This window comes from Schistocerca nitens, chromosome 12 (genome assembly GCF_023898315.1).
Source record: "Schistocerca nitens isolate TAMUIC-IGC-003100 chromosome 12, iqSchNite1.1, whole genome shotgun sequence".
NCBI classification, from domain to species: domain Eukaryota; kingdom Metazoa; phylum Arthropoda; class Insecta; order Orthoptera; family Acrididae; genus Schistocerca; species Schistocerca nitens.
The window spans coordinates 34,353,289-34,366,282 of record NC_064625.1 but is presented as its reverse complement, the minus strand read 5'-3'; the positions used below and the strand labels follow the sequence as shown (position 1 = coordinate 34,366,282).

At 39.8% G+C, this 12,994-nt stretch overlaps 1 protein-coding gene across 3 annotated transcripts in view; it reads right to left on the bottom strand.

The window, feature by feature from the left end:
- The window catches only part of LOC126215379 (calcium-binding mitochondrial carrier protein Aralar1), a 725,301-nt gene that overhangs the window by 94,195 nt on the left and 618,112 nt on the right, over window positions 1–12,994 (bottom strand). For all 3 annotated transcript variants that reach the window (XM_049942072.1, XM_049942074.1, XM_049942073.1), the window contains 2 exons: window positions 8,821–8,967; window positions 2,659–2,800 (listed from right to left, as the gene is read on the bottom strand). In XM_049942072.1, the coding sequence (XP_049798029.1) occupies window positions 2,659–2,800; window positions 8,821–8,967 (289 nt within the window). The remainder of the gene's footprint in view (window positions 1–2,658; window positions 2,801–8,820; window positions 8,968–12,994) is intronic.

The window sequence follows — 12,994 nt, the reverse complement described above, 5'->3', positions numbered from 1 at the left end:
GCAATACACCCCTTAGTCTGTCTGTGGCAGCCCCCCGTCGCTGCAGAATGCAACACATCTGTGGCCCCTTAGAGAATAGGTTTGGGGTCAATAAAACTCCACTTTTGAAGCTGCAAACTGTCTGGTTCTGAATTTCTGCCAAGATTATCCTGACAACCATACCGTGATGTATGTTCAGATCCCAGGTATCACACGCTGCAGCCATTCATTCTGGTGGCCCCACACTTGCGAGTAATGGAAATAAAATAAAAATCCGGAATTTTGTGCGTCACTCAATAGTATTAAAAAAGTTGCATTACATGGTCTGGTTGTGTGGTGTAATGGACAGAATGACAGCTTCACATGTAGGAGGCTGTGGGTTCGAATCTTGTCAAGTGCACTAGTTTCTTTTCTTTTAAAAAAAGAAACTTGCAAATCTTTATTGAAATGATTTTGACCATTATCTTTATTCAATTAATTGGTTCAAATCTAATTTTTTAAGTCAATTCCTTTGTCACACAATTTTAACTACCATATGAAATTTTGATTTGGTTCATTTTTTCTTTATATCATTCTTTTTTCATTCAGAATTTTTGTGAATACAAGTTTAACTATATTTATCTATTATAATATTCAATTATTTGAAAAATGCAATCTATCAGTTAAAAAACAAAAGAAGAAATAATCTACATTTGTGCAATGGTGTAAAAATATACTTTTGTTACCAAATGTGCAATTTTTTTACATGATAATCATCATACAAGTATTTAAAACATAACCTAGATACTCATTGCAGTACAGACAAAATAATGCAGATGAAAATTGAAATGGAAGATGGGTTTCTAAGCAAAAACAAAATTCAAAGAAAATGAGAAATAGATATAATGAACACAATAATATGGACAAAAAAATAGGGTAATGAAACAAAAGGAATTAAATTGAAATTAATACATAAAATTAATTAAAAATACATGAACAAAGATTTCAAGTGTAAAAAGAATGATATAAAGAAAAATGAAACAAATGGAAAAGTTCATATGGGGTTTAAAATTATGTGACAAAGGAACGGATTTGCAAAATTACATTACATCGATTCTGGAAGATGAAATTTCGCCGCTATTTCCAAAATAAATTTTGGGGTATATATGAGATGTGATCAAGGAGTGTTTTTTTTTTAAGATCTCTGGTTTTTCCACCAACATCAACTTTGTCCCCTTCAAAGTAATCCAACTTGGATATAATACACTTGTGCCAGTGCTTTTTCCAATCTTAGAAGACTTCTGGAACTCACTTTTTGTTATCGTGTTCAGCTCCTTCCACGATTCTGTTTTTATCTGATCAGTGGTGGCAAAACAATGTCATTTCATGATCCTCTTCAGCCTCAGGAATAGAAAGAAGTAGAATGTGGCCATACCCGGCAAATATGGTGGACAAGACAACATAACGGTTTTGTTTTGTGTCAAAAAATCAAAAACAAGAACTGAGGTGCAAGAGGGAGCATTATTGAGATGCAATTTCCACTAGTGGTTCTGCCACAGTTCTTGTCATTTTCTTTGGATTGCTTCAAGCAAATGGCACATAACTTCCAAGTAGAATTCCTTATTGACTGTATGACTGTCAGGCAAGAACTAATGATGCTCTATCCCATTGTAATCAAAGAAAAACAATAAGAAGAACCTCTTGCTTGATTTTTTTTTTTACTGCTCTTCAGGCAGTTTCCATTGAACAGTTGGGCCTTGGTTTCAACATCATACCCGTATACCCATGTTACGTCACCTGTTATAACCATCTTTAAAAGTTCTGGATCATTGTTGAATTCACTGAGCAATTCTTAAGCAATGTCTATGCAATGTCGCTTTTGGTCAAAGTTCAACAATTTCGGAACAAACTTTGGGGCTTCACATTTCATGCCCAAAATATTTGAAAAATGCTAGGCATGAGCCAAAGGATATGCTGACATCATCAGAAACCCCCTTGATTGTGATTTGGCAATTTTACACATCCAGTTTCTTTTCTTCTTACAGATCGCCATCAATAACTGATGTGCTAGTGCATCCAGGGTTGTCTTCATCCTCAACATCATCTCAACCTTCTTTGAAAGGTTTATACTAACAGTAAACTTTTGCTTTGCTCATGTTACAGTTGCCAAAAACCACAGTCAACATCTCGAATGTGGTGCAGCATTTTATTCCATTTTTCAAGCAAAATTCATTGGAAATTCTTTGCTCCATGTTTTTCAAAAGTAAAAATTCGCCATGCAGTCAAAAATATGTATATGCTTTTTGACTGCAAACAAAAATACACACATTCAAAACAGCTGAAAGTGCAGACAGACATCAGGAACACGTGTGTGTGTGTGTGTGTGTGTGTGTGTGTGTGCGAGAGAGAGAGAGAGAGAGAGAGAGAGAGAGAGAGAGAGATATGAAGGAGAAGAAGCTGAGAATCGTATGCTGAAAAATTCTCATTACTTTTTGATCACATCTTATACAAGACCAACCAGAAGTGGGTACTGGGGAATTTGTTTCGCAAAAAGCAAAAATGCATGTCAAATATGAAAGTAATGGGTGAATTCATAATTAAACAAATGTAGGCATACACACTTCAAACTACTGTTGAAATTCTGAGTAGCAATTGGTCTACTAGCTACAACTACGGTTGCAAAAAATAGCAGCTCTGTACCTTTTGTAACCTCCACATTGCGATGTCCACCTGTCGCATTGAGATATATGCGCTTGATAAGTTCCATATTGTTCAACAGAGAATTGAAGGCCATGAAGAATGGGAAGCTAACTCTGTGACCACCACTGCCACCACCTGCAGCCTACGAACAGAGCAAAACAGTAATCAATAACACTTTCTTCAAAATCTTGATAAAACTGCTATTAACACTTTGAAGTCTGGGTGGCTAAGGTTGTTCAGCCAGCTGATATTGCACATTTTCACAGTTTTTCTGAGCTTGGTGTAGGAGGTTCTACTGCACAGAATTTAAATCAATTTATTGCATTTGAAAGACAGGTCTTTTTTCATGAAATGCTTACAAAAATGTAGACTCACATCAATGACATTTTTTTTTATCTACTGAAATAAAAATGTGTTCTCACAAACAAAATATTTTTTCATCTTAATTTCTCTAACAGAGATAAGATTAGAATTTGTTGGTACTAAACATAAAAAAGTTTGTAAATATGATTTTCTTCATTGGAAATTGTTTAGTTATATCTGCTTTAGTGTGAGAAATTTTGAAGCTTTCTGGAAAACAAAGCCCTATATCACAGTTTTCACAACTGTATCTGGTATCTCTCTTTGCTTCTTTCTGTCCAGACCATACATCATCTCCTCTGGGGTCATTTTGACTTTTCCGAAGCTGGAATCAATTTACGAAAGCGTCTTTCACCGAGTCTATTTACAGGTGAATTGTTTTGGATGGAAGTTGATTCAACAAGGCTACCTTACTCCACCAAACCCTCTGAAAATTCATTAATGAACTGAACATGATATTTGTTAGCAGGCCTCCACCTTTTATGTAAAACATACGAATTTGCAAGCACCATCATGGAAGGGGGGGGCGTATTCGACCACTTTATTTGTTTGGGTAGTAGTCCATTAGCTGGTCACTGTCGTCTCCAGCAGGCCTGTTTTTATTGTAAGTATGCAGTATTGTGCAGCAGGAAGGAAGCATCGAGATTAGGTCACGCGACTCGGTAAACATCCATATCTGTAGACCTATTATATTCAGTTTGGATTACAATAAAAACTGGAAAATCATTCTACATGTGCTGTGTTTCTATCATCCCACACTGCTACTAATTCAGCAACAATCTCTTATATGAAAGGCTTGTAATTAGTGAAAATTCCTTTCAATAGTGGAAGGATACATCACTATTCACTGTAAAGATGACAATTTAAGTTCCAGACAGGCACAACAAAGAGACTGTTACACATTAAGCTTTCGACCAAAGCCTTTTTCAGAAAAGAAAAGAACACACACACACACACACAAAGCAGGCACACGTCACGCAAGCATGATCGCTACCTCCTGCCACTCTGGGCCACACTGCAACTCTTGCCTTGAACGAAAGCAGCAATTGGGAGTGAGGCAGGATATCCATTACACATATAATGTGTTCATCTTCCCAATAAAGTGTATGGGTGGTGGGGGAATAAGAGTGCTGCCTGACAATGTGCAGAGACTAGAAATTGGCAGGACAAGGCTGTCAGAGATAGTGTCAAGAGGAAGGGAGGAGGGGGGAGGGACTACAGAGAGGGGAAAAGACTTATGAGTGCATTGGCAAAGGGCAGCTCATAATGAGGGTGAGGTGACATGAATTGGGAAGAGGTTACAGAACAGATGGGGGGGAGTGGAAACTGTTGAGGGGAAGGTGTGTGGACAATAGGTTATCATAGGTTGAGACCAGGATAATTTCAGGAGCAAAAAATGTGTTGTAAGGATAATGCCCATTTGCACATTCAGAAAAGCTGGTGGTGGAGGGTAGGATATAAATGACCCCAGGTTGTGAAGCAGCCATTGAATCAAGTATGTTATGTTCAGCTGCATTTTTTGCCTCAGTATGGTCCACTTTGGTCTCCTCCACAGTTTGGTGGTGGCCCTTCATCTTGGTGGACAGCTGTCTGGTAGTCATACTAATATAACAAACTGGGCAATCGTTGCAGTAGAGCTGGTAAATGACATGGCTGCTTTCAGAGGTGGTCCAGCCTCTGAGCCTGTTACAAGGCGGGAATAGAAAGTGCTGCGTGCTTGGATTGGGCAGGCCTTGCATCCGGGTCTTCCACAGGGATATGATCCCTGGGGGAAGGGACTGGAATTAGGAGTGGCATAGGAATGGACTAGAATGTTGTGAATGTCGGGGGGGAAATGGAACACCTCTTTAGTGGACCACGCCATGAAGCAACATGCAGCTGAACGTAACAAGCTTGCTTTTAATGGCTTTCTCACAACCCAGGCCATATGGCTCCTCTACCACCAGCTTCTCTGAAAGATGCAGATAAGAGTTATCCTCACACCACATTATCAACTCTAAAAATTATCTCAGCCTCTACCTACAATAATCTTTTCTTCTTCGAGTCATCAGTCTTCTGACTGGTTTGACGCAACCCGCCAAGAATTCCTCTCCTGTGTGAACTACTTCATCTCAGAGTAGCACTTTCAACGTACGTCCTCGATTATTTTCTGGATATATTCCAATCTCTGTCTTCCTCTACAGTTTTTACCCCCTACAGCTCCCACCCCTATCATCGTGTCTCTTCTTGTCTGTGTTTTCATCATATTCCTTTCCTCTCCAATTCTGTGCCAGAACCTCCTCATTCCTTACTTTATCAATCCACCTAATTTTCAACATTCATCTGTAGTATCACATCTCCTCTGTTCAGGTTTTCCCACGGCCCATGTTTCACTGCCATACAATTCTGTGCTCCAAATGTACATTCTCACAAATTCCTTCCTCAAATTGAGGCCTATGTTAGATACTGGTAGACTTCTCTTGGTCAGGAATGCCCTTTTTGCCAGTGCTAGTCTGCTTTTTATGTCCTCCATACTCCGTCTGTCATTGGTTATTTTGCTGCCTAGGTAGAAGTATTCCTTAACTTCATTTACTTTGTGACCATCAATCCTTATGTTAAGTTTCTCGCTGTCCTCATTTCTGCTACTGCTAATTACTTTTGTCTTTCTATGATTTACTCTCAATTCATATTCTGTACTCATTAGACTGTTCATTCCATTCAGCAGATCATGTAATTCTTCTTCACTTTCACTCAGGATAGCAATGTCATCACTGAATCTTATCATGGATATCCTTTCACCTTGAATTTTTATTCCATTCCTGGACCTTTCTTTTATTTCCATCTTGCTTCTTCATTGTACATATTGAACAGCAGGGCCAAAGATTACATCCTTGTCTTACACCATTTTAAATCAGAGCACTTCATTCTTGGTCATCCACTCTTATTATTCCCTTTTGGCTCTTATACATACTGTGGCTCCAAGCACTATGGGACCAAACAGCTGAGATCATCAGTCCCCTAAACTTAAAACTAATTAAACCTAACTAACCTAAGGACATCACACACATCCATGCCCAAGGCACGATTTGAACCTGCGACCATAGCAGCCGCGTGGTTCCAGACTATACATATTGTGTATTACCCATCTCTCCCTATTGCTTACCGCTATCCTTCTCAGGATTCAGAACATCTTGCATCACTTTACATTGTCAAATGCTCTTTCAAGGTCGACAAAACCTATGAACATGTCTTTATTTTTCTTTACACTTGCTTCCGTTATCATCCACAACATCATAATTGCCTATCTGGTGCCTTTACCTTTCCTGAAGTCAAACTGATCCTCATCTAACACATCCTCAATTTTCTTTTTCATTCTTCTGTATATTATTCTTGTAAGCAACTTGGATGCATGAGCTGTTACTGATTGTGCGATACTTCTTGCACTTGTCAGTTCTTGCAGTCTCCAGAATTGTGTGGATGATATTTTTCCAGGTGGTATATCGCCAGACTCATACATTCTACACACCACAGTGAATAGTCATTTTGTTGCCAGTTCCCCCAATGATTCTAGATATTCTGATGGGAAGTTATCTGTCCCTTCAGCCTTATTTGATCGTAAGTCCTCCAAAGCTATTTTACATTATAATTCTAATGCTGGATCCCCTACCTCTTTTAAATCCATTCCTGTCTCTTCATATCAAACAAACATCCCCTCTTCATAGAGGCCTTCAATGCATTCCTTCCACCTACCCAGTCTCTCCTCTGCATTTAATACTGGAATTCCCACTGCACTCTTAATATTACTGCCCTTGCTTTTAATTTAACTGAAGGTAGTTTTGACTTCCCTATATGCTGAGTCTGTCCTTCTGACAATCATTTCTTTTTCAATTTCTTCAATTTTTCATGCAGCCATTTCATATTAACTTCCCTGCACTTCTTTTTATCTCATTTTTCAGAGACTTTTATTTCTGTTTTCCAACATTTTCCTGAACATTTTTGTACTTCCTTCTTTCATCGATCAACCAAAGTATTTCTTCTGTTACTCACAATTTTTTCGCCGTTACCTTCTGTGATTGCCATTTTTAGAGATGGCCATGTATCTTCAACTGTACTGCCTACTGGGCTATTCCTCATTGCCGTTTCTGCAGCATTCGAGAATTTTAAGCGTGTCTCTTCATTCCTTAGTACTTCCGTATCCCACTTCTTTGCTTATTGATTCTTCCTGACTAGTCTCTTAAAACTTCTACCTACTCTTCATCACTACTGAATTGTGATCTGAGTCTTTATCTACTCCTGGGTAAGCCTTGCAATCCAGTATCTGATTTCAGAATCTCTGCCTTACCTTGATGTAATCTAACTGAAATCTTCCCGTATCACCCGGCCTTCTCCAAGTGTACCACCTCCTCTTGTGATTCTTCAACAAAGTATTCGCTACTACTAGCTGAAATTTATTACAGAACTCATCCTTTTTCCTCTTTCATTCCTTGTAACAAGCCAATATTCTCCTGTAACCTTTCCTTCTAATCCTTCCCCTACAACTGCATTCCAGTCTCCCATGACTATTAGAAAATTATCTCCCTTTCAATATCCCCATACACTTTCTCTACTCTTGATCTTCAGTTTGCGAAGTCGGCATGTATACCTGAACAATCGTTGTCGGTGTTGGTTTGTTGTCGAATTTGATAAAAACAACCCTATCACTGAACTGTTCAAAATAACACACTCTCTGCCTTACCTTCCTATTTATAACGAATCTTCTCCCGTTATACCATTTTCTGCTGCTGTTGACATTACCCTACACTCATCCAACCAGAAATCCTTGTATTCTTTCCATTTCACTTCACTGACCCCTACTACATCTAGAGTGAGCCTTTGCAATTCCCTTTTCAGATTTTCTTGCTTGCCTACCACGTTCAAGCTTGACATTCAATGCCCTTTCATTGAGTATTCAATCTTTTTCTCATGGTCACCTACCCTTGGCAGTCCCCTCTCAGAGATCCGAATGGGGGACTATTCCAAAATCTTTTGCCAATGGAGAGATCATTACAACACTTTTTCAGTTACAGACCAAATGTCCTGCAGATACACATTGTGTGTCTTTAACATAGTGGTTTCCATAGGCTTCCAAATCCTCATGGTGTTGATCATATCTGATTTTTCCACCTTTAGCGGCAGTTTCCCACTCCAAGGACAAGAGAGTGACCTGAATCTGTGTCTGCTCCTCTGCCCTCTCTGAAAGGGCCATTGGCAGAATGAGGATAACTTTTTATGGTGGAAGTCTTTGGCTCCCAATGCTGATTATTAATCAAAATTTAAGCTGTGGCAGATTTTGAACCCGGGAGAGATTATGTTTTGACTACAAATCAAAGACGCTACCCCTAGACCACAGGTGCAGTCTACTGCCCCCAAACCCTCTACTGAACAGTTTCCACCCTCTCTGCCCTATAACCTCCTTCCAATTCATGTCCCTTCACCCTCATTGTGTGCTGCTTTCTGCTAACACACCCATCAGTCTCTTCCCCGTAATTTTTTATGTTCCAACCGAGACCTTCCATTGTTCAAAATTCCTCTCAGCTTTACTATGCTCTTTAGGAGTCACAATCACAACCCCCCCCCCCTCCCCTTCCCCAAAACTGTTCTATATCTCTCGAGTTCCAAGAGTTCACAAATGATTCAAGAGAGATACTATGATAGGTAATCAGAGTATTATAAATAAATGGTATCTAAAATTTTCAATTAGAAGCACTACACAGTATTTTTGGAAGTATCATAGCAACATGGGAAAAGCATCATGGCACCTTGGGAAAACAAAAGCTTACTTACTGCAACAAGATTCGCCCGAACTTCTCTAGTTAATAAATGGCTTTTAATGTTGATCATTATATCCTGGAAATCAAGCGCAGAGATAAATCCAGTTCCATTCTTGTCATATCGACGGAATGCTTCTACAGCATACTCTTCATGGAAGTCCTGACAAACAAATCAAACAACAAGTGTTATAGCACAACATTTAGATTTAGAAACATGTAGGGAGAAGTGAGAAAAAATTTGCATGAAAAATTTTGTCAATGCTGGACACCACTGACAGTTAATTCACAAAAATGGTTCAAATGGCTCTGAGCACTATGGGACTTAACTTCAGAGGTCATCAGTCCCCTAGAACTTAGAACTACTTAAACCTAACTAACCTAAGGACATCACACACATCCATGACCGAGGCAGGATTGGAACCTGCGACCGTAGAAGTTGCGCGGTTCCGGACTGAAGCGCCTAGAACCGCTTGGCTACCGCAGTCGGCAGTTAATTCACAATGTGTCATAAAAATATATAGATATGATATGGGTAGTACTGGTGGAACAAAAATAATTCAAGGAAACTGTCATAGCAGAAACTGAAACATATCATAAAAAATGACAGAGGCAATGACAAAGCTGGCAGGGGGATTCGGATTGCATATCAATAGTTTGAAGACCAAAGTAATGAAAACAGGAAAACACAGAGTCCATGGTAAATCTATAGTCCAATTAAAATTATTTGATAGTTGACATCTATCACTTGCCACTAGTGTTGCTACATTGGCTGCCAGCTACCACTTCATTATAGGCAACATACAGAAACACGGCGGGTCGCTTCACAAATGCTGTTAATTTGTAATGCAGTGCAGTTGTGGAAGGTACCACTGCGAGGTACGATGGAAATGCACGATCCTCTGTATGCAGCTAATTTTAAGTTACTGAACTGCAAATGACGATGCGATGTGTTTTGAATTTAAATTGGCATCCTAACCTAACCACAACCTCAAGATGTGTAATGTATCTGAGAAAATGGCAGTCAATGATCTGCACCATAACTAAAATTATGATCTCTTTGCTAACAGCAACTAAAGATAATCTCTATGAGCAAACTCAAGACAGAAAAATTTTTAGTTTCAGCGCTAAAAGCAAACTGTAATTTCTCGCTGTCATTCACTGGTTACCCGAAACTATCCTCACAGTGGATACACGAGCTACTGTGTTACCAATCAGTGAGCAGTCCTCGTTAGCACTTGGCTGGAAACTGTAGGCAACATAGGCAGATTCCAAGTGATAAAAGTATGGTAGGAGAAAAAAACTGAAGCAAATAAAAATGTCAATATGATAATGAAAATGACACAGGATAGCATCAGAAATAAAAAATTACATTTAAAACAATTAATTGAATAAAAACAATAATTGGTCTTTTGGTCAGATTTGGCAATAAAAATATTCCAATGCATTCAACGAGATTTGAACCTACAACCTTCGGCATGTTAAGTTTAGCTGACAACCCTTGTGCTACTAGAGTACACTGTTTAACAGCCATATATTTATGACTGGTGACCAACTTGCAACGATGAATTGGGCCTTCAAAACTTCAGCTGCACACAGTGTCACATGAAGCATATCTTAATGTACACCAATTATAATAAATGTATATGTGACACTGAACCACATCTTGAGCGAAAGGATCCACTAATGTTTGCTTATTGTTGTGTACGAAACGAGTGTATTTAGTTAGCATTATTTTTTGTGTGTGTGTGTGTGTGTGTGTGTGTGTGTGTGTGTGTGTGTGTGTGTGTGTGTGTGTGCGTGTGTGTGTGTGTGTGTGATGAAATACGAAATGAAAGGTTCACACCTAGGATGCGGCATGAAACACATCTTGAAAGAAAGAGAGGAAGATGGTGAAGGAACTAAAACTGATGTCACCAATTGTTGTGGCAGTATAGCAACGGCGAACGGTTCGGGAATGACGCCGAGTGCTCCGATTGGAGGAAACCAGCTTCAATGTGTGAAGTGTTAACTATCAAGTAGTTTTAATCAGACTGTAACTCCACAAGGAAAGAAACTTGAACAATTAAACTCCTTCATTTACTTATGCAGCAGGCCTAATGCAGATGGAAGCTGTACTGGAGAAATAAGGAGAAAGATAGCATAACGAAAGATATCAATTACAAACACAAGGATCACTTACAACAAGAGAAATAGGAATTGAGATAAGAAAAAGATTTCTATTTGAAATTCTTTATTCGCAGTGTATTTATACTATGCTCAGAAAATCTAATATTAAGGAAAAAACAGTGGATATATTTGGACAACCAAAATGAAATGGGAAGCCATCAAGTACGACTTCAAATCATTGCTGGTAGTGATTCGACGAACTCTGCCACCACAACGATGTCACTGACATCCAGTGTTCTCACGTGTTACCTCTCAGTATCGTGGTACCATTTTTCAACAGGACAATACTGCTCTACACATGTTTCTCTATAAACAGTGTGCACAATGTTGAGAAACACTCGTGGCCAACAAGATCCCCAGATCAATCCCTAAGAGTAGACGTGTGGGATCAAGTTGGCTGTCAACACTGTTCCAGTGCCAGTACATCAAGGACCAGTTACAATAGCTGTGGGCCAGCCTGCCTCAGGAGAGGCTGCATCGGCCATATGACACCCTTCCCAACCAAATCAATGCACGCATCCAGGCCAGAGGGACTGCAATGTCATACTACCCAGTTCTCTTTAAATTTATTTGATTTTGTAATCAATAAATTACATACTGTATCAACCCAAGAAATAGTTTCATTTCATTTCTCCCCTCCACCTCTGAGGGGTTCACTTTTCTTTTTTTTGTCAGGCACTGTATATCAGATATAGGAATACAAACTGTCAGATACATTGAGAGAAGCAGATGTGAAAGATGCTTCAGGAACTCAAATGGGAACCCCGGAGGGAAGGCAACATTCTTTTTGAGGAACACTATTGAGAAAATTTAGAGAACTGGCATTTGAAGCTGGCTGCAGAATGATTCTACTGCCATATATTTCGGTTAAGGATCACGAAGGTAAGATACGAGAAATTAGAGGTCATCCGGAGGCATATAGCCAGTCGGTTTTCCCTTGTCCTGATTGCAAACGGAAGAGGAAAGGAAATAACTAGTACGAGGGGCGTTCGAAAAGGTACAAGTCTGAAAGATGGCACCAGTGGCAGCTATTGAGGTCATGTTTAGTTAGTAGCATCTTTGGAAAGAACACACACCAAGTTTCAGCCATATTGGTCTATTTCTGTGTGTTTTGCATTCGTGTGACTCAAGGAAGTCGAGTGATTGTCAAAAACCTGAACAAAAAGGAATTTCGTGTGGTGATTAAACATTACTTTATGAAAGGCAAAATGCCTCAGGAGACTAAAGAGAAGCTTGACAAACATTAGGGCGACTCTGCATCTTCGATCAGAACATTTTATAAATGGTTTCAAAATTTTCGGAGTGGCCATATGAGCAAAAGTGATGCTGAATGTTCTGGACGCCCTCTGGAGGTTACAACTCCAGAAATAAAATTCTTCTCGGGTATGCAGCCGGATCATGACGTCTTCAAGACACAATATTTCTGCGGTCCAACTGGCCGCCATCATCAGGTGAGAGCGCTGGTGCACAATCTCGCCGGAACTGACTTCCCAGCGCAAGCGGCAGCCCATATATAGGCCGCAGAAGGCCCACAACGCGTGCGCGAAAAGGTGCCGTAGCTGCCCTCTAGTGCAGTAAACATGCCGCGCCGCCGGTAGTGGAAAGAGGCGAAATCGAGATATCGCTGTCAAAAATAAAAGAAATTTAAAAAATTCTATTCCGACGATTGAGACGCAGACCGTTGTTTTTTAATGTCGGATAACACCGGGTCCCAAGTCTTACTTAAAAGATAGCCCTTGTCTCTATTAATAAGATTGTCAGATAAACGAATCTCTATTGATTCTTTTAAAACACAGTCCCAATAGCGAGATGCAGGGGCAACCATTTGCGTCGCATCATATTGCATTCTGTGTCCCTGGGTGAGACAGTGCTCCGCCACTGCGGATTTCTCGGGTTGAAGCAGCCGTGTGTGCCGCTGATGCTCAGCACATCGGTCCTGAATGGTCCGGATCGTCTGACCAATGTAAGCCTTCCCACAGTGGCAAGGGATCTTGTATACACCGGGCTTCCTCAGACCCAAG